The sequence below is a fragment of the Balaenoptera ricei genome, chromosome 20 (assembly GCF_028023285.1).
Source record: "Balaenoptera ricei isolate mBalRic1 chromosome 20, mBalRic1.hap2, whole genome shotgun sequence".
Taxonomy (NCBI): domain Eukaryota; kingdom Metazoa; phylum Chordata; class Mammalia; order Artiodactyla; family Balaenopteridae; genus Balaenoptera; species Balaenoptera ricei.
In genome coordinates this window covers 39,635,164-39,656,461 of record NC_082658.1, presented here as the reverse complement: position 1 = coordinate 39,656,461, position 21,298 = coordinate 39,635,164, and the positions used below count along the sequence as shown (strand labels likewise).

The 21,298-nt window shown below is 38.8% G+C and overlaps 1 protein-coding gene across 2 annotated transcripts; it reads left to right on the top strand.

The window, feature by feature from the left end:
- The first annotated feature begins 8,506 nt into the window (after window positions 1-8,506).
- Window positions 8,507-20,708, top strand: RNFT1 (ring finger protein, transmembrane 1). 2 transcript variants are annotated; one of them, XM_059907690.1, is made up of 9 exons: window positions 8,507-8,596; window positions 10,337-10,794; window positions 10,987-11,063; window positions 12,216-12,316; window positions 14,545-14,698; window positions 15,325-15,483; window positions 16,150-16,215; window positions 19,050-19,151; window positions 19,808-20,708. In XM_059907690.1, the coding sequence occupies exons 2-9, from the start codon at window positions 10,392-10,394 to the stop codon at window positions 19,940-19,942; spliced, it is 1,197 nt and encodes a 398-aa protein (XP_059763673.1). In that variant the 5' UTR covers window positions 8,507-8,596; window positions 10,337-10,391; the 3' UTR covers window positions 19,943-20,708. The 2 variants fall into 2 exon arrangements, with proteins under 2 accessions (XP_059763673.1, XP_059763672.1); XM_059907689.1 differs by lacking the exon at window positions 8,507-8,596 and adding an exon at window positions 8,872-9,028.
- Window positions 20,709-21,298: the final 590 nt, after the last annotated feature.

Below are 21,298 nucleotides of genomic sequence, written 5' to 3'. Positions count from 1 at the left end.
AGCCCTTTGACTCGCCCTTCTGTCTCTCCCCCATTTTCTTGTTAATTACTCTAATGATCTTGGTTTCAATAAGACCCATACTGGGAAGCTGAGATGGCCAATCTGATAGGACTTCTCAGACTACTGTTTGATTTTGCAGCAGTAAGAATGATATGCAGTGCCCATGTAACAGGGGCCCCCTTAATCACAGCATCTACCATAATGAGTAATGGGCACATTCAGTAGGTGAATAACCCAGTCATCATAAAACCAGTCCCACATGGCTTGCATAAAGCATATCAGCTGCTTCATCTGGGGTGCTCTACATGGTGATTATAGGGGGAGTTGGGTGGTCCCCCTTCTCAGAATAAACACATTTTACAGTGGCTTTTCTCCAGTCCATGAGGCTGGTTGTTCCTTCCAGAATAACCTCCTGTGTGTCTGGATCACATATAGCCATCTGTGATTGTTCAACCGTGAGCTTGGGTCCTGTATCAACCCAGACAAACTATTCTACTTTGTAGCATTTAAAACCAAAGTTACTGCTCCTAACTTAGCTATTCTCACAATCAATTTTAGTAAAGGTTCTTCAGAGAGCTGATGATACTGATCTACAAAATGAGACAGCTCCTTCACACTAAACCCCTTGGTCAGAGACCTTCAAGATGGCGGAGGAGTAAGACATGGAGATCACCTTCCTCCCCATAAATACATCAAAAATACATCTACATATGGAACAACTCCTACAGAACACATACTGAACGCTGGCAGAAGACCTCAGACTTCCCAAAAGGCAAGAAAATCCCCACGTACCTGGGTAGGGCAAAAGAAAAAGAAAAAACAGAGACAAAAGAATAGGCACAGGACCTGCACCTCTGGGAGGGAGTTGTGAAGGAGGAAAAGTTTCCACACACTAGGAAGCCCCTTCACTAGCGGGGAGGGATGCTTTGGAGCCACGAAGGAGAGCGCAGCAACAGGGGTGCAGAGGACAAAGCAGAGAGATTCCCACACAAAGTATCGGTACCAACCAGCACTCACCAGCCTGAGAGGCTTGTCTGCTCACCCACCAGGGCAGGTGGCGGCTTGGAGATGAGGCTCAGGCTTCGGAGGTCAGACCCCAGGAAGAGGAGTGGGGTTGGCTACGTGAAGACAGCCTGAAGGGGGCTACTGTGCCACAGTTAGCCAGAAGGGAGTGTGGGAAAAAGTGTGGACCTGCCAGAGATGCAAGAGACCTTTGTTTCCAGGTGCGCGAGGAGAGGGGATTCCTGCCCAGCATGCCCATTCCTTAGAAGGCAGAGCACCGCCTAAGTGAGCTCCAGGGACAGGCGTGAGCCATGGCTATAAGCTTGGACCCCAGAGACGAGCTTGAACTACTAACACTGTCACCAAGAATCCTGTGTGCAAGCGCAGGTCACTATCCACACCCCCCAGGGAGCCTGGGAAGCACAGCACTGCCAGGGTACCGTGATCCAAGGACAAGCTCCCCAGGAGAACACATGGTGTGCCTCAGGTGTTGCAATGCCATGCCGGCCTCTGCCTCCTCAGGCTAGCCCCGCATTCCAATTATGACTACCATACCCCTCCCTCCCCCCAGCCTGAGTGAGCAAGAGAGCCCTAATCAGCTGTTGCTTTAACCCCCTCCTGTGTGGGTGGGGAACAGACTCCTGAGGATGGCCTACACACAGAGGCAGGGTCAAAACCAAAGCTGAAGCCCAGGAGCTGGGTGAACAGAAAAAGGGAAATTTCTCCAGGCAGCCTCAGGAGCAGCAGATTAAACCCCCGCAATCAGCCTGATAAACACTGCATCTGAAGAACACCTGACTAGACAACGAATGTTTCAAAAATTGAGGCGGTGGACTTTGGGAGTAACTGTAAATTTGGCGTTTGCTTTCTGCATCTAATCTGTTTCTGGTTTTATGTTTTTCCTAGTTTAGTATTTAGTGCTTATTATCATTGGTGGATTTGTTTATTGGTTTGGTTGCTCTCTCTTTTTTTAAAAAATATATATATGTATTTTTTCCTTTTACTGTTTTTAAGAATGTGTATGTGTATGCGTCTTTGTGTGATTTTGTCTATATAGGTTTGCTTTGACCATTTGTCCTAGGGTTCTGTCTGTTCATTTTTTTAAATTGTTTTTGCTTCTGTTATTTTGTTTTTGTGTTGTTTTGTTTTTTTCTATCTTCCTTTTCTTCTGAGCCGTGTGGGTGGCAGAGTCTTGGTGCTCTAGCCAGGTGTTGGGCCTGAGCCTCTGAGGTGGGAGGGCCGAGTGCAGGACATTGGACCACCAGAAACGTCCTGGTCCCACATGATATCAATCGGCGAGAACTCTCCCAGAGATCTTCGTCTCAACACTAAGACCCAGTTCCACTCAATGACCAGCAAGCTCCAGTGCTGGATGCCCCATGCCAAACAACTAGCAAGACAGGAACACAATCCCACCCATTAGTAGAGAGGCTGCCTAAAATCATATTAAGTCCACTGACACTCCAAAACACACCACTGGACGCAGCCTTGCCCACCAGAAGGACAAGATCCAGCCCCACCCAACACAATAGAGGCACCCAGTCTCCTCCACCAGGAACCCTACACAAGCCACTGAACCAACCTCACCCACTGGGGGCAGACACCAAAAACAACGGGAACTACGAAACTGCAGGCTGTGAAAAGGAAAACCCAAACACAGTAAGTTAAACAAAATGAGACAACAGAGAAATACGCAGCAGATGAAGGAGCAATGTAAAAGCCCACCAGACCAAACAAATGAAGAGGAAAAAGGCAGTCTACCTAAAAAAGAATTCAGAGTAATGATAGTAAAGATGATCCAAAATATTGGAAATAGAATGGAGAAAATACAGGAAACAATTAACAAGGACCTAGAAGAACTAAAGAGCAAACAAACGATGATGAACAACACAAAAAATGAAATTAAAAATACACTAGAAGAGGGCTTCCCTGGTGGTGCAGTGGTTGGGAGTCTGCCTGCCAATGCAGGGGACACGGGTTCGAGCCCTGGTCTGGGAGGATCCCACATGCCACGGAGCAACTAGGCCCGTGAGCCACAATTTACTGAGCCTGCGTGTCTGGAGCCTGTGCTCCGCAGCAAGAGAGGCCGCGACAGTGAGAGGCCCGCGCACGGCGATGAGGAGTGGCCCCCGCTTGCCGCAGCTGGGGAGAGCCCTCGCACAGAGACGAAGACCCAACACAGCCATAAATAAATAAATAAACCCCCCCAAAAAAAAGTTAAAAAAAAAAAAAAAAAAAAGACTAGCACAGCACATATTTCTTAAAAAAAAAAAAAAAAATACACTAGAAGAAATCAATGGGAGAATAACTAAGGCAGAAGAACAGATAAGTGACCTGGAAGATAAAATAGTGGAAATAACTGCCGCAGAGCAGAATAAAGAAAAAAGGATCTCATTCAGATTCAACGGAGAAATTAAAACCTTTACAGGCAAGCAAAAGTTAAGAGAATTCAGCACCACCAAACCAGCTTTACAACAAATGCAAAAGGAACTTCTCTAGGCAGAAAACACATGAGAAGGAAAAGACCTAGAATAACAAACCCAAAACAGTTAAGAGAATGGTAATAGGAACATACATATCGATAATTACCTTAAATGTAAATGGATTAAATGCTCCAACCAAAAGACATAGACTGGCTGAATGGATACAAAAACAAGACCCATGTATATGCTGTCTACAAGAGACCCACTTCAGACCTAGGGACACATACAGACTGAAAGTGAGGGGATGGAAAAAGATATTCCATGCAAACTGAAATCAAAAGAAAGCTGGAGTAGCAATACTCGTATCAGACAAAATAGACTTTAAAATGAAGACTATTACAAGAGACAAAGAAGGACACTACATAGTGATCAAGCGATCAATCCAACAAGAAGTTATAACAATCGTAAATATTTATGCACCCAACACAGGAGCACCTCAATACACAAGGCAAATGCTAACAGCCATAAAAGGAGAAATCGATAGTAACACAATAATAGTAGGGGACTTTAATACCCTGCTTTCACTAATGGACAGATCATCCAAAATGAAAATAAATAAGGAAACACAAGCTTTAAAAATACATTAGACCAGACAGACTTAATTGATATTTATAGGACATTCCATTCCAAAACAACAGAATACACCTTCTACTCAGGTGTTCATGGAACATTCTCCAGGATAGATCATATCTTGGGTCACAAAACAAGCACTGGTAAGTTTAAGAAGATTGAAATTGTACCAAGTATCTTTTCTGACCACACATTATGAGATTAGAAATCAATTACAGGAAACAACTGTAAAAAATACAAACACATGGAGGCTAAACAATATGCTACTAAATAACCAAGAGATCACTGAAGAAATCAAAGAGGAAATCAAAAAATACCTAGAAACAAATGACAATGAAAATACGACGACCCCAAACCTATGGGATGCAGCAAAAGCAGTTCTAAGAGGGAAGTTTATAGCAATACAATCCTACCTCAAGAAACAAGAAACATCTCAAATAAACAACCTAACCTTACACCTAAAGCAATTAGAGAAAGAAGAAAAAAAAGCCCCAAAGTTAGCAGAAGGAAAGAAATCATAAAGGTCAGATCAGAAATAAATGAAAAAGAAATGAAGGAAACAATATCAAAGATCAATAAAACTAAAAGCTGGTTCTTTGAGAAGATAACCAAAATTGATAAACCATTAGCCAGACTCATCAAGAAAAAAAGGGAGAAGACTCAAATCAACAGAACTAGAAATGAAAAGGGAGAAGTAATAACAGACACTGTAGAAATACAAAGGATCATGAGACATTACTACAAGCAACTATATTCCAATAAAATGGACAACCTGGAAGAAATGGACAAATTCGTAGAAAAGCACAACCTTCTGAGACTGAAAAGGAAGAAATAGAAAATATGAACAGACCAATCACAAGCAATGAAATTGAAACTGTGATAAAAAATCTTCCAACAAACAAAAGCCCAGGACCAGATGGCTTCAAAGGCAAATTCTGTCAAACATTTACAGAACAGCTAACACCTATCCTTCTCAAACTCTTCCAAAATATAGCAGAGGGAGGAACGTTCCCAAACTCATTCTACGAGGCCACCATCACCCTGATACCAAAACCAGACAAAGGTATCACAAAGAAAGAAAACTACAGGCCAATCTCACTGATGAACATAGAGCAAAAATCCTCAACAAAATACTAGCAAACAGAATCCAACAGCACATTAAAAGGATCATACACCATGATCAAGTGGGTTGTATTCCAGGAATGCAAGGATTCCTCAATATATGCAAATCAATCAATGTGATACACCATATTAACAAACTGAAGAATAAAAACCATATGATCATCTCAATAGATGCAGAAAAAGCATTTGACAAAATTCAAGACCCATTTATGATAAAAACTCTCCACAAAGTGGGCATAGAGGGAACCTACCTCAACATAATAAAGGCCATATATGACAAACCCACAGCCAACATCATTCTCAGTGGTGAAAAAGTGAAACCATTTCCTCTAAGATCAGGAACAAGACAAGGTTGCCCACTCTCACCACTACTATTCAACAGTTTTGCAAGTTTCAGCCACAGCAAATCAGACAAGAAAAAGAAATAAAAGGAATCCAAATCAGAAAAGAAGTAAAGCTCTCACTGTTTGCAGATGACATGATCCTATACATAAAGAATCCTAAAGATGCTACCAGAAAACTACTAGAGCTAATCAATGAATTTGGTAAAGTAGCAGGATACAAAATTAATGCACAGAAATCTCTTGCATTCCTATACATTAATGATGAAAAATATGAAAGAGAAATTAAGGAAACAATCCCATTTACCACTGCAACAAAAAGAATAAAATACCTAGCAGCAAACCTTCCTAAGGAGACAAAAGACCTGTATGCAGAAAACTATAAGACACTGATGAAAGAAATTAAAGATGATACAAACAGATGGAGAGATATACCATGTTCTTGGATTGGAAGAATCAACATTGTGAAAATGACTATACTACCCAAAGCAATCTACAGATTCATTGCAATCCATATCAAACTACCAATGGCATTTTTCACAAAAGTAGAACAAAAAATTTTACAGTTTGTATGGAAACACAAAAGACCTTGAATAGCCAAAGCAATCTTGAGAAAGAAAAACGGAGCTAGAGGAATCAGGCTCCCTGACTTCAGACTATACTACAAAGCTACAGTAATCAAGACAGTATGGTACTGGCACAAAAACAGAAATACAGATCAATGGAACAGGATAGAAAGCCCAGAGATAAACCCACGCACATACAGTCACCTTATCTTTGACAAAGGAGGCAAGAATATACAATGGAGAAAAGACAGCCTCTTCAATAAGTGGTACTGGGAAAACTGGACAGCTGCATGTAAAAGAATGAAATTAGAACACTTCCTAAAACCATACACAAAAATAAACTCAAAATGGATTAAAGACCTAAATGTAAAGCCAGACACTATAAAACACTTAAAGGAAAACAAAGGCAGAACACTCTATGACATAAATCACAGCAAGATCCTTTTTGACCTACCTCCCAGAGAAATGGAAATAAAAACAAAAATAAACAAACGGGACCTATTGAAACTTAAAAGCTTTTGCACAGCAAAGGAAACATAAACAAGACGAAAAGACAACCCCCAGAATAGGAGAAAATATTTGCAAACAAAGCAACTGACAAAGGATTGATCTCCAAATTATACAAGCGGCTCATGCAGCTCAGTATCAAAAAAACAAACAATCCAATCCAAAAATGGGCAGAAGACCTAAATAGACATTTCTCCAAAGAAGATATACAGAAGGCCAACAAACACATGAAAGGATTCCTGGGTCATAAAACTCAGTAAAATATTTAAGGTACATAAATGTACTAAATTTCCAAATGTACTAAAATTATCAATGTACTAAAACATATTGATGCCTCATTGTGGTGGTAGCTGGATTATGTGAGATTGAGTCTCTTTTTTCTGTTTCCTAAATTCTCATAAATTTTAAAGTTTAAAATAAAAATATCCATGCTGTAGTTGGAATGATACAATATATCAATATTATACAAATAAGTCTCCTTGAAAAACTCATTACAGCCCAGAGCTTGGCTTCAGCCTTTGCTACAGACAGAATTTTTGTGTCCCCCACAAAATCCATACGTTGAAATTCTACCCCCGATGTGATAGTATAAGCAGGTGGGGGTAGATGATTAAGGCATTAAGACAGAGCCCTCATGACGGCGATTAGTGCCCCTATAAAAGTGTTTCCAAAGGGCTCCACCACTCTCCAACCATGTGAGGACACAGCCGGAGACAACATTGTCTATAAACCAGGAAGCAGAACTCACCAGACACCAAATCTGCTGACACCTTGATCTTGGACTTCCCAGGCTTCTGAACTGTGAGAAATAAATTTGTTGTTTATAAGCCATCCAGGCTATATCTCACTGCAGCCCAAACAGACTAAGACAGACTTACTGACCCAGAAGCCTAATTTCTCGGGAAGACTTACATTAGTGAAGCTCATGGAGACATAAACAAACAAACAAAAAAAGTAAATATCTTGCAATATCTCAATTAACAAGGGGAAGCAGATCTAACACCGGTTGGGGGGGACTGGGGGAGTGCCTTTCTAACCAAGGGAAATGGTTTGGTAATAAAATTAATATGATTTAAGTACAACCTCAAAGTGGTTAATTCAGGTTAAACAGTGGATTCAGTTGTACTCTGAAATAGGAGAAAATAAGGTGCAAATAATTTCATGATTAAGAAGCCTCAAAATTCACACACCAGAAAACTAACTTGCGCAAAGTTGTGAATGGTTCTAAATCAGTGACCAGTAAAAAGACAAAGTATCACTTTTCCCACTAGATATTCAACTCATGACATGGGTGTATATGTATGAAAATTTATCCTCTCTAGTGAGGGAAGATTGCACACCTCGAGCGTGGCACGGATTTTTAATTTCAAGACCTAACCACCAAGAGTTACTTACTTCACGTCAATTTCTAGAAATTAAAGGTAAAAAACCTGAGGTTCAAAATAGAAAGGCTATTGGTGGTTGTGGGAATGGGGAAGACTCATGGAATACAATTAAGTATCATTTAGAATATATTTTGGCTAGAGACCAAGAGGCAAGGTTCTTTGTTTCTTTCGTTTAAACTTTTTCTTAATAAATCTTTTATTTTAGAACAGTTTTCGGTTAACAATTATAGCGAACATAGTACAGAGTCCCCTATACCCCATACACGACAAGTTTTTTAAACTCTAACTTTTACTTCCAACCCCACCCCCCCCACCTCCCAAACCGTCCCCCACTTCTCTCCGATTCTAATCTCCTCAGGTTTCGGCAGGGCCTGGTTCTCACAGTGCAACGTTAGGATTGTAACGAAAACCCAGTTCAGTTCAAACTTCACCGCCCAGCCACAACTAGGTCAGCTGAGCTAGCCGACACCAGAACGCTCCCGTCCCGCCCAGCCCTCTCAGAGGCGCTCCGACCCCTCGCCAACGTGGCTCCTCAAACTCAGGCCCCGGGAGACGCGAGCCAAGCGGGACCAAAGCGCTGGGCAGCCTCCAGAAGCCAGGCGAGCCGGGGGCAGGACCAGGTGAGCACCTAACAGCACGCTCCTCCCTCGAGGGCAGGTTCCGGGAGACTAAAACATTTTTAACCTCAAAACGTGCAGACCTCTAACCGGCGTGGGGCGGGTTACACAAACCTACGCACATTCGCTTATTGTTTAACGCAGACGCCTGCTGCGGCTTCTCGGCCGCAGCCGCCTCTTCACAGCCAACACTCCCAGGCAGCCTCTGCCCCGCCCCATCGTCGCAGCCAGTCTCCCGGCGCGTCGCGCGGGGGCGGGGCGCGCGCGCGTGAGGACGTCCGGGAACGCGCGCGCCGCCGCCGCCGTCGCGGAGCTGGGCGGGAGTTGGCGGCGGTGGGTCTGAAGGTGATGGCCTTGACTGAAGGCCTCGAGGTGGCATCTCCCGCTGTTTCTGCAGTCGCTGCCCGGGACTCGGTGCGCTCATCGTCATGAGAGGTCAGGCCTGGGGGAAGCGGGCGAAGGAGGCGAGGGGCCGCGGCGAAATGGGCTCTGGGGAGAATAACTGAGGCACTCGAAAGTCGAACGTGGGAGGAAAAATCTGTCCTGGAGATTCCGGAAGAGCCCTTTGCGTTTACTTTTCTTCCCTTTTTCTCCCCTTTCTTGCTCGTACTTGGAGGAAAGCGGGAGGGTTCTATGTTTTTATTTGTGGAAAAAGACGCTGAAATTCTCCCGTCCAGCGTCGGTCTTCAGAGGTTGGAGGAAATAAATAGCAGCCGTGGCGTTGGAGCATCAGTGAAAGCCTCTAGTGAGTGGCACTAAAAACCAAACCGCCCAACAGTAACTGAAAAAAAAAAAAAAAAAAAAAATTTCCAAACCTGGGAATGAAATAGAATGACACGGAACATGCCCTGACGTTAACCCCAGCTTCCTCCTACAGAAACGGCAGAAAGGCTCTGCGTTTCGTCAGCTGGATCCTCGACGGCTACCCACACTCGTCATTTAGGGATCTTTCCGTGCCAGTGTTCTCTTTGCTGACGCCCCTCCCCTCCAAGGTGGCATTTTTAATGTGCAGACTACGTAATTATCCTTATTCAGAATAAAGAGTCACTTAGCAATTACATGGTGACTCCCCATGTCTTCCTATTTTAAAGGTATTTAGGTAACACCCTTGTGGGGGGACAGGAAAAGGTAATACTCTTGGTATTAATTATTGGAAACTTTTTTATTAGCTTTGGGAAAGCTGTTTCAGCATAAAACGAAATTTGTTTCAGCATAAAACGAAATTTGTAGGTCACCTAAATGAAATGTTTATTATTAGTTCTCCATGATGATACTTAATGAGGAGTTAAGATTTGATGTTTTCTTCCTAACCTTTCCACACATTAAAAAAATACTCTTATTAGATGTAGAATCTACCTCAGAGATGAAACTGCTCCAGTTGAACAAAGTAAATGTACTTAAGTGTTCTAGTATGATTACTAGTACTCATATTTTTAACATCTGCTGAGCACCCATACTTTGACTATTTTGCCAGTTTCTTCTGTCATTAGAGAACTGGAGGCATCTGAAGCTAAACTTTTTTGGTAGCAGATGTTTCCTAAAGGATAGTTTGCCTAGGGCAGCAGAGCCTTCGCATAAAGGGAGAAGATGGAGGAGTCTAGTAATAAGCAATAGATAACCTGGAAATAATTCATGTACTGTGACTGTCAGCCTCTCCTTTAGTGAATAAATTATTCCTAGTGAGCAATATATTGCCTGTACTTAACTGTTCACTTAGAATATTTTCTGCGCTTTGATTTTTAGGAGACAGAGCCCTGAAGCAAAGAAATCTGGATCACAGAAAAAGTATTCAGGGGTCATGCAAGCCAACTGTAGCCCACTGCACAGCCCTTCAGGAGCTGCAGGCAGTGAGGATGCCTCAGCCTCCCAGTGTGTCCAGACAAGATTGACAGGAGAAGCTTCCTGTCTTTATTCTGGAGATGTTCATATTCAGATAAACTCCATGCCTAAAGAATGTGCTGAAAATCCAAGCTCCAGAAATATAAGGTCAGGTGTCCACAGCTGTACCCATGGATGTGTACATAGTCACTTACGGAGTCACTCCCACAATGAAGCAAGGCAACCTGATGATACCGAGATGGAGTCGGGAGATCATGGTAGTAGCTCCTTCTCAGAATTCCGATATCTCTTCAAGTGGTTGCAGAAAAGTCTTCCATATATTTTGATTCTGGGTGTCAAACTTGTTATGCAGCATATAACAGGTAGGGTATAATAAAACATTGAGCTGTTTCATTACTATATGCAGCTAATTTTCTTTCTTCATTGGTAATCTACTTTAACCTATGTATTTGTTTCTTATTTTAGTTTTTAAAATTGTATATGCTTCCTTTAAATTCATGTCGTGTTAGCTCTTTTTTTTCCCTTTCAATTAACTGGAACTTATTTTCTAACAGGAATTTCTCTTGGAATTGGGCTGCTTACAACTTTTATATATGCAAACAGAAGCATTGTAAATCAGGTTTTTCTAAGAGTAAGTATAACCAGCAACTAAAAAATCATTAAATGTTTCTCCCTGTAGAATTATATACTCATTTTTGAGAGAAACAGGAATAAACATAAGATAGTTTATTTGATAAATTTAAGTAGACATAATGTACCATCCATGATACATTAAATGTTGTTATCTAAATGACCTGGAATAAATGATCTGTCCTAATACTGAATTGATTCACCTTATTTTCTTTGTATATTGGGTTCCTGATAAAGAAAAACTAGACAGAAGGATTAAAAGGTTTACAACACACTATTTGATCTGATTTGTCAAGTGCTATCATGTTTTTAGTTTGACCATACTAAGTAATAATAATCATCATTAAAAACTTCACTGTTGTACTATAAGATTTAAAATAGTTAAATAAAACGTACACTGAATAAATGGGTATTGAACTATTTATTTAGGTTTCTCTTATTTAAAGAAAACTAAACCCAAGAAGTTTTTCCATAAGAAATTATAAAAGATTCCTATTCATGTAAATTATTGGGAAAACAGGATTAGTTTATAAAATTTCACCTTCAGGCAACTTTAAAGGGTTATATCTGTGTAAAGGTTCATACATTTTGACCTGAAAATTAGTAGTTAGAACCTATCAAACCATAAAAGTTTAATTCAGGGTTTAAAACTAGTAAAATTTTTAATTAAACTAGTAATTAAAACAATTATAAAACTGAGATTAAAAACATTATTTTATTAAATTCTTATTGAATTGAGAATTTTTAAAATTATATTTATAAACCCTGGTAACATAAATGCAGTTTTTAAAAGTCTGTTTTGTTGGGAAGGCAAAAATAGGAAGCTGCAGAAGTAAAGTTTTTATTTATGTAGGTCCTTTATGTCAGTTTGTAGAAGATTTGGCTTTGAAACATAGGTAATGTTGTTACACAATGAGGAAACTTGTATTTTAAAAATCTGTTTAAGTATGTGTTTTGTTTTCTTCACTAAAGGTATATAAAATAGAATGTGATGATGTACAATTTAACAAATATTCTATATTTTTATTAAGATAAATTAATCTATTAAAATGTTCTAAGTTAATAAATTAGTCATTAAAGTAAAATAGTTTAATGATATTTAAAATTCTGGCATAATTCAAAGTAACAAATTATAAAATTGTTTATTTTTCAGGAAAGGTGCTCAAAGATTCAGTGTGCTTGGTTACTGGTATTCTTAGCAGGATCTTCTGTTCTTTTATATTACACCTTTCATTCTCAGTCACTTTATTACAGGTAATTAGAGGTCCAAGTGCACAATCACATTTTTATGTAATCGTATACTCCATAGCACTTTGCATGTATCTTACTTGCACATACTTAGAGTTCAATTTTTACCTATCTGTCTCCTTCCAAGATTGAGAGCTTAAAGTGACTTAGTCACATTTTTATACCCAGTGCCTTGCCTCATAGCAAGTGCTTAATAAATACTTAATTTTTGATACTTAAATTTTTACTTATATAATCAGTAGTTACTAAATACCATTAGGTTGTTGTTGGTGATCTTTTTTGGTTTTTTATTTTTGATAAATAAAAACTGTATATATTTAAAATATACAACATGTTTTGATCTATGTATACATTGTGAAATGATTACCACATCAAGCTAATTAATATATCCATCACCTCCCTTAGTTACCTTCTTGTGTGTATGTGTGATAAGAACACTTGATCTTTGTCTCTAGAAGGAGAAGACTTGCTAAAGGACAGTAGTTGATAAGTTTCCATGTCAGATGGAAGTGTTCTGAATTTTCAGCTTTAATCAGATAATTAGAAGTCCTGGTTTCAGTGGAGTTGGAGAGATGTGGACAAATGTGGGATATAGTTTGTAGGTGTAGCCAGTACCACTCGGTTTGGATTGGGTGAGTAGGTAAGGGGGAAGAATCAAGGATGATACTGGGTTTTTTTAGTCTAAGCAACTGGCTGGATGGTGGTGCCATTTACTGGGCTGGGAAAGACTGGGGAAGGAACTGGTTTTGAGGGAAAATCAGTAATTTTGTTTCGAACATGTTAAGTTTGAGAGGCCATGTAGAACTGTTAAAGTGATTACAGATATTTGTCATGAGCTCAGAGTAGAGGTCAGTGCTGTAAATTTTGGTGTTATCAGCATATGGTTGATATTTAAAAACCAAGGAACTTGACAAGACTAACCAGGGAAAGAAAGTATAGACAGAGGAGAGGGCCCAGGACTGGACATGCCCACAATTAGCCAGAGGAGGAGCAGCAAAGGAGACTTAAGAAGGAACCATCAGGGACTTCCCTGGTGGCGCAGTGGTTAAGAATCCACCTGCCAACGCAGGGGACATGGGTTCGAGCCCTCATCCGGGAAGATCCCACATGCCGCGGAGCAACTAAGCCCGTGCGCCACAACTACTGAGCCTGTGCTCTAGAGCCCGCGAGCCACAACTGCTGAGCCCGTGTGCCACAACTACTGAAGCCCATGCACTGAGAGCCCGTGCTCCACAACAAGAGAAGCCACCACAATGAGAAGCCCGCGCACCGCAACAAAGAGTAACCCCCACTCACCGCAACTAGAGAGAGCCTGCACGCAGCAACGAAGACCGAATGCAGCCAAAAATAATAAATGAATAAATAAATAAATTTTTAAAAAAAAGGAACCATCAGTCACATATGAGAACAACTAGAAGAGAGTGGTGTCAGAAGTCTAGGAAGAAAATATTTCAAGGAGAGAAGAGGGGGAAAAAGTGACCTTCGAATTTAGCAAGAGGGAGGGAGTTGGTGATCTTGACAAAAACAGTTCAGTGGAAAGGAGGGGTTAGACTCCTGACTGGAGTTGGTTGAAGACAGATTGGCAGATATCGAGTATTTGTGAGTTTTTTAGATTATAGGCTAGAAAGATATCAATCATGACAAGTTAGGAAGACTCGTTCTTTACGGAGGGAAGATTTGAAATTCAAACATTTAAGAAGTTTTTTTTTATAAATTTATTTTTGGCTGCATTGGGTCTTTGTTGCTGCGTGTAAGCTTTCTCTAGTTGTGGTGAGCGGGGCCTGCTCTTCCCTTGCAGTGCGTGGGCTTCTCATCGCAGTGGCTTCTTTTGTTGCAGAGCATGGGCTCTAGGCATGTGGGCTTCCATAGTTGTGGCACGCGGGCTCAGTAGTTGTGGCTCGTGGGCTCTAGAGCACAGGCTCAGTAGTTGTGGTTCACAGGCTTAACTGCTCTGCGGCATGTGGGACCTTCCCAGACCAGGGCTTGAACCCATGTCCCCTGCGTTGGCAGGCAGATTCTTAACCACTGCGCCACCAGGGAAGTCCCTAAAAAGTCTCTTTAAAATAAGCAAAATGATCTTCCATTCTATTTACATGAACTCTAGCATCTTGCCAAACTCTTATTTTTTACACATCAAATTAAAGTAAAATATTTGGTAGCAAATTTAGAACCCCCATTGACACTTTTATCTTTTTATGTTGCTCTGGTAAGTTTTGATGTTTTTCTCTTGGTAGCTTAATTTTTTTAAATCCTACTTTGGACTATTCGAGCTTCTGGGACGTACTTTGGATTGTTGGAATTACAGACTTCATTCTGAAATTCCTCTTCATGGGCTTAAAATGCCTTATTTTATTGGTGCCTTCTTTCATCATGCCTTTTAAATCCAAGGTAAGAAAGTAATATGTTTTATTGGAAAGATGTTAGCAGACCATATTAATGCTATTTAGTCTTTGCTTAAATGATTCCTTCTATAATTTTTCAGTTTGCTCAGTAACCTAATTTTAATTATCTATATTATCTCAGACTGGCAGCTATTTGGTCAAAGACTTGAACCTAAATATTAATCTATTCCAATAAAATCAATTATATTTGCTTTGGAATAATCTAAAAATGAGTCCCCACATCATATATGGGAAAATATACATTTATACTTCTGTTTTCCTCCAGGGCATTATTAATTGATAATTGATAACTGACTTAGGCAGTTATTCAGTGTTTTTTCATATTCAATGAAAACTTTAAATTTTTATAATCAGCAAAATGTTTTATTATACATAAAACATTTTCACTGTCACTCTTTAGAAATTCTTTGAAAACAGACCAGTAACTGTAATATCTAAAGAACCAAGTTGAGGTTGTCGACAAGTCATAACCATTACCATTATGAAGATTAATTTTATAGTTGTTATTGTGCCATATACCCATGATGTTCTCAGCCCAATATGAAGTATTTGCACTGTGCATGTAAGTACCTTGAGTGGCTCTTATTTGTTTTCTTTTTTCTTCCTTTTTAGGGTTATTGGTATATGGTTTTAGAAGAATTATGTCAGTTTTACCGAACTTTTGTCCCCGTACCAGTTTGGTTTCGTTACCTTATAAGCTATGGGGAGTTTGGTAATGTAACTAGATGGAGTCTTGGGATATTGCTGGCTTTACTCTACCTCATACTAAAAGTAGGTAACATAGTAAATCTTATCATTTATAATGATTCATATAATACTGTTTACATATTTTACGTATGACTGCTTTTCTCTTTATATATTTTATAGTTTATCTTCGTATCACTAGTTTGAAGTAATGGCAGATTCTGTATCTACTTAGAAATGGAGAAATGGAAATAGGTATCTTAATCCAGTGGTTCTCAGATTTTACTGGGGGAGTGGACCTCTAAGCATGGATTATCTAAGGTGGAGGGGAACAACAGAACGTACCCATCCCCTACAGTAGCATCTGTCATACACATAATTCTCAAACTAGTGGAGTATCTTGTCCTGTTCCCTCTATGCCTGTTCCCCTCAATCACTTTATGAAACGTTAAATAGGTTAAGGACATGTGAACCAGATAAAATTGCCTTGCCTTTGATTTAGTTAAGTTTATATTTGTCTTGACCAAATTGTAATTCTGGGCATTCAGATGTACTTCATTTTGGTTAAGAGTTGGCTGAAATTGATAAATTGAGTAAAATATTCCATAATTGGACTTTAAATATATTTAGAATGAAATGATTAGTTGTGATATGCAATGAGCATAAAATTAATATCAGTATTTGATATTAGCTTTGATCTCTTGAGTTTAGCAGATAAGGCTCTTTGAATAAATGAATTATTTTCTCTTTCAGCTTCTGGACTTTTTTGGACATCTGAGAACTTTCAGACGGGTTTTGCGAATATTTTTTACACGACCAGTAAGTAGTTTTTAATCAGAAAAAACACTTTTTATCTTTCTTTCTTCATTATAAAAATGTTTTAGTTCAGCAATTTTACAAATGCAGATTTCATAATTACATGGCTTTTTAGAAAAATTTCTTGTACTTTGGCACTTGGGGCTGTGATGATATAGAGGTTTTGTTTCTGTGATAAGTTTCTTAACTTGCACATTGACAACCACCTGATAGTTGATGAAGTACTTATATATTTGAGTTTGCCTCTTGCACTTACAAATCACTTGACGTTCTTAAGGGTTTATAAACATTCCCTTAAAAATCTTATGAACTTTTGTTTCTCTTCCTTTTTTTAATCCACAAATAGTAGCTTTGTGTATTTTCATTAACTCCTATTCAGCTTCTGTGAAAGTGCTTATACTATAATTTATTGTGTATATGAAGAAAGCTTATTACCAAAAATCATGTCCCTTGAAATTTTCTTACTGGAAAAATTTCCCGAATACTCAGTTCTGTATGCACAAATAAGTTCATGACAATAACAGTAAATTTAACAATAACAAAACAATTTTAACAGTAAATTGAGACTCCAATGTCAATTATAACTTTATTATGTGATCCTACTGATGTAACAAACTGCAGAAAAAGGGTGTCATAGCCCAAATGATAAATAGCTCATTTGGTATTTAGTAGCCTCAGAAGTTCTCAGTATGTAAGTGTGATAACCGGATTTCAGAGTTTGATTCTCAGTTTTGCAGTCCATTAGGTACTTAACAATTATGTGGTCAGGACTCAGGGGAATCTGACGTACAAGAATGCCAATCTAATATGTTTAAAAAAAAAAAAAAACAGGATTATACCGACAAAGTGGAGTAAACTAACTGGCCAGGGCACCCTTTCCTGAAGACAGTAATGTATTAAGTTTTGCTGCATCCTATTCAGACTTCTTTCTTTAGATAAGATACAATAAAATTGAGACTTCAGCTTCTGAGTTTATTCAGTTGATTATGTATCGGCCACTTTGCTGTAGCAATTAATCTAGTAAGGCTTGAGATGAAATTTTTTTTTTTTATAGTCAGTTTTGTTTTTGTTTTTGTTTTTTTAATTTTATTTATTTACTTATTTTTGGCTGTGTTGGGTCTTCGTTTCTGTGTGAGGGCTTTCTCTAGTTGCGGCAAGTTGGGGTCTACTCTTCATTGCGGTGCACGGGCCTCTCACTATTGCGGCCTCTCGTTGCGGAGCACAGGCTCCAGACGCGCAGGCTCAGTAATTGTGGCTCACAGGCCTAGTTGCTCCGCGGCACGTGGGATCTTCCCAAACCAGGGCTTGAACCCGTGTCCCCTGCATTGGCAGGCAGATTCTCAACCACTGCGCCACCAGGGAAGCCCCAGACTTCTTTCTTTAGATAAGATACAATAAAATTGAGACTTCAGCTTTTGAGTTTATTCAGTTGATTATGTATTGGCCACTTTGCTGTAGTAATTAATCTAGTAAGGCTTGAGCTGAAATACTTTTGATATTCTTTCTCTGTGAAGCATAAAGAGACTATCACAGTCCACTCTGTTTTATTCCTGGGATTCTCATGTTCCTTAATGTTGCCCTGAAAATGGCAATCATCATCAGGATGTCTTCACCTGAAGGGAGTCTGCAAAGTGCCAGACAAGAGTGCTATTTTAAAAGCTTGTCAGCATACATATCTGCAGTGTACTCTGCTAAATGACATTTATTGAAGGGAAATTGGCACCAAGATCATCCATCAGTATCTCAATTTGTTTCTGGAATCTTTAACATGACCAATCTCAAAAAATCTTAATTTTCAATGTTTTTATCCTTTGAGTCTTAGTTTGATTTTGTTAACCCTCGATAACAAGAAGTTTAGGTCACAGCTTCAGGTTGCTGAGTCAAGTCATGCTTTTGCTCTCGTTACCATGACTGAAACTTGGGTGTTCTTTCTTTTCCTCAGCCACCTTTTCTACATCATTTCTACAGAAAGCTGATCTCATTTGTAACATTTTGTCACATCTAGTTAATGACTAAATTCTACTGAATTTGGTAGGGAAGTTATTAAGATCTTAAAGAGATCAGAAACTTTTTTTAGGACTTAAGGAAATGCAAAGCTTTGTGTTATTCTTCAGTTTGACAGTATAACTCTACCCAAGTGACATTTTGCAATTACAGTTCTTCTGTAAAATTTTACCATTCTTTCTTAGTACTAAATGCTCCGACTTTTGTGATAAGTAAGGATGATAATTAAAATTATTTTTAGATTTAGTGGCAGGACACTGTTCAGTGGTCCCCAAACCTTCTTCACATTGAACTCATGTTGAGAGCTTTCAAGAATTAGATTCCTGAGTTACATCCTGGTATGTCTGGACCTACTGAATCAATCTCCAGTGTGGAGCACAGAAACCTATTTCTAAAGTAGTCTCTACATGAGTTACATTCAGCCAGCCAAGCTCTGGATTGACTTTTTTGAACCAGTGTCATAGGGAATAAGTGGGCTCAATTTGGCAGTACTGGGTCACATAGTACATGAATATAGATTGCATAATGCTGTGTTATATTTCAGATCGCTTAGTCTCTTAAGCCATTTGAATTTGAAGCACTGTCATTATTTGGGAATCCAGTGAATCTAACAATCTTCCAATATCCTATTATGTATTACATAGTGAGTTAACCTTGATGCGATCCATCCAGGCATCGTTCTGCATACATAGTTCAGCTCTGAAATGTTTATATCCTTTGGGAGGTTTTCAAATGTCTAGTTCCTTAGAGATTTGAGAAATACAGTACCATCTATGTATTTCAGGAACAGAAAAGAAAGAAATTTGTAGGAACATAACTTCTTGTCTTTATAGAGTTACGGAGTGGCTGCCAGCAAGAGACAGTGTTCAGATGTGGATGATATTTGTTCAATATGTCAAGCTGAATTTCAAAAGCCAATTCTTCTCATCTGTCAGGTAACTGTATTTTTAAGCAACCTCAATACAGCACTTCTCTGTGACCTGCAAAAGTCACATTTATGTTACTTATAGGGAAATATACACTATTCAGCAGAAAGTAGCATTCAGGGCACATACTACTAATTTCTTACTTGTGATTAGGGGTTTGGTAGGTTAGCTAAATCTTGTCCCTTAGTTCTAATGATTTTTATGTAGAGGAGTGTATAAAGGGGAAAAAAAAATTCAAATGGCAGACTGGATACCAAAGTGACTGGAAAACAGACTATTTTTAATAATTGAATACTAGTCTTTTAGAATAATACCAGCATTTGTTACTGGATTGTATAAGGCCCTTTCCTGTACTTTATTCCAGTAACCCTCGAAGACTTTATTAAGCTGTTAGTCATTATACTTCATCTTAAAGTTATCACCTGAGGATAGCTTGTATTTTATTAAAAGTGGTTAAATGGATAGTACAAGTCAGAATAATACTTGTGCCTCTACCACGAACACCGCTGTGTTCTTGAATGTTATACTTTGTTCTCACTTGTAAAATAAAGGGATTAGTGTTCTCCAAATTCCCTTTCAGCTCTAGAGTATGATTCTCTGCAATGTGATGGATTTAAAATTGAAATGTTATCAACTATAAAATCTAGTTCTTAATTCCCTTACAGCATATATTTTGTGAAGAGTGCATTACCTTATGGTTTAACAGAGAGAAAACATGTCCGCTGTGCAGAACTGTGATTTCAGACCATATAAACAAATGGCAAGACGGAGCCACTTCATCACACCTTCAAATATATTAAGTTCTAAACTTAACATTAAGGCCACAAACCACTAATTTTATTTGGTTACGGTGACTATTGGTAAAGACTTTAGAATGGATTTTCAGGGTTGGAAGTTAAGGAAAATGTTTCCAAATGGTTTTAGAATATTATAATAAGACAAGTGTGTAGTCCAGCTTATCAAAAGATTAAATGAAAGAACCCTATATTTAAAAATATATATAAGTAATGTTCAACATAATGCATATGCAGCATTTATTCTATCCTAATTATTTGACAGATGATTGCAGTGTTAAATTGTAAATGTGTTTTCTTGTTAATGTTACCAAAATGACAATCGGATAACTAGAACTAGTGGTTTTAGAAGAATTCAGGTATTCTTTCCTGACACTGTTTTCGGAATAAAGAATATTTTTCGTAATATTTTAAGATACACATTACCTGAAAGTAGAATTTTCTTTAACATTGACTTTTATAATTCCCATTCTAAAAATTCTGAAATTTTTCATAAAATTTGTATTTTTAAATGAAAGCTCTAAATGCTATATTTTACCTGTACAATCAGATTTTTCTAAGGAAGATTAATTTACTGAGGATGAAATATTTTAATATTGTATTATTCTCTGTAGTGTGATTAGCAGTCATTGAGAACAGATGATTTAAATTCCTTTTCTTTGTGGACTTCATACATACAATCCTGCCATCAGCTTTAATGTTCATGATCTTGCTTTTTGGAAAGTGCCATGGACTTTCTTGAATTATTAAAATAATTCACATGGATTACAAACAGCTGGCTTCACTGATGATTTGAATAGAGTGACAAACAAGACCAACTCAAACACTTAGAAAAGAATTCCTTGGGACTTCCCTGGCAGTCCAGTGGTTAAGACTCCGCACTTCCAATGCAGGGGGCGTGGGTTTGAGCCCTGGTCGGGGAACTAGGCTCCCACATGGTGCGTGGCCAAAAAAAAAAAAGAAAAAAAAAAAAAAGGATTTCCCCGTATAACTAGTCTTCTCCAGAGAGTTTTGGAATCTCATGCTTGAATCACCATTACTTGGGAGATTAAAGCTTGCACTAAGGCCAACAAAAGCTTTGGAGAGTGTGGTTTGTTTGCCTACAGGTATTTGTGCAGGGTGGTGGAAAGAGAATGAGGCACTTTCTCTCTCACTATGAAACCTCTAAGGGAGGATGGATCTATAACAGAAATCCAAAGGACTGGTTATTATCTACATTTAGATGCAAGGCCTCTGCCCATTTTCTCTTTTACCATCTATCAGTTTGCACACAAGAAAAAGATAGTGGTGGGAAGTAGAAGTTACGAGGTAGAGGTAGAAAACAAATTTGCAGTGCTGATAAGACAAAGATTAAACCAACCT

Bases quoted from the DNA above. Each gene is read 5' to 3' on its own strand.
- RNFT1 (XM_059907690.1), top strand. From the start codon at position 10,392: ATGCAAGCCAACTGTAGCCCACTGCACAGCCCTTCAGGAGCTGCAGGC. The intron at 14,699-15,324 runs GTAAGAAAGTAA...CTTCCTTTTTAG, and splicing joins TCATGCCTTTTAAATCCAAG to GGTTATTGGTATATGGTTTT. The intron at 15,484-16,149 runs GTAGGTAACATA...TTTCTCTTTCAG, and splicing joins TACTCTACCTCATACTAAAA to CTTCTGGACTTTTTTGGACA.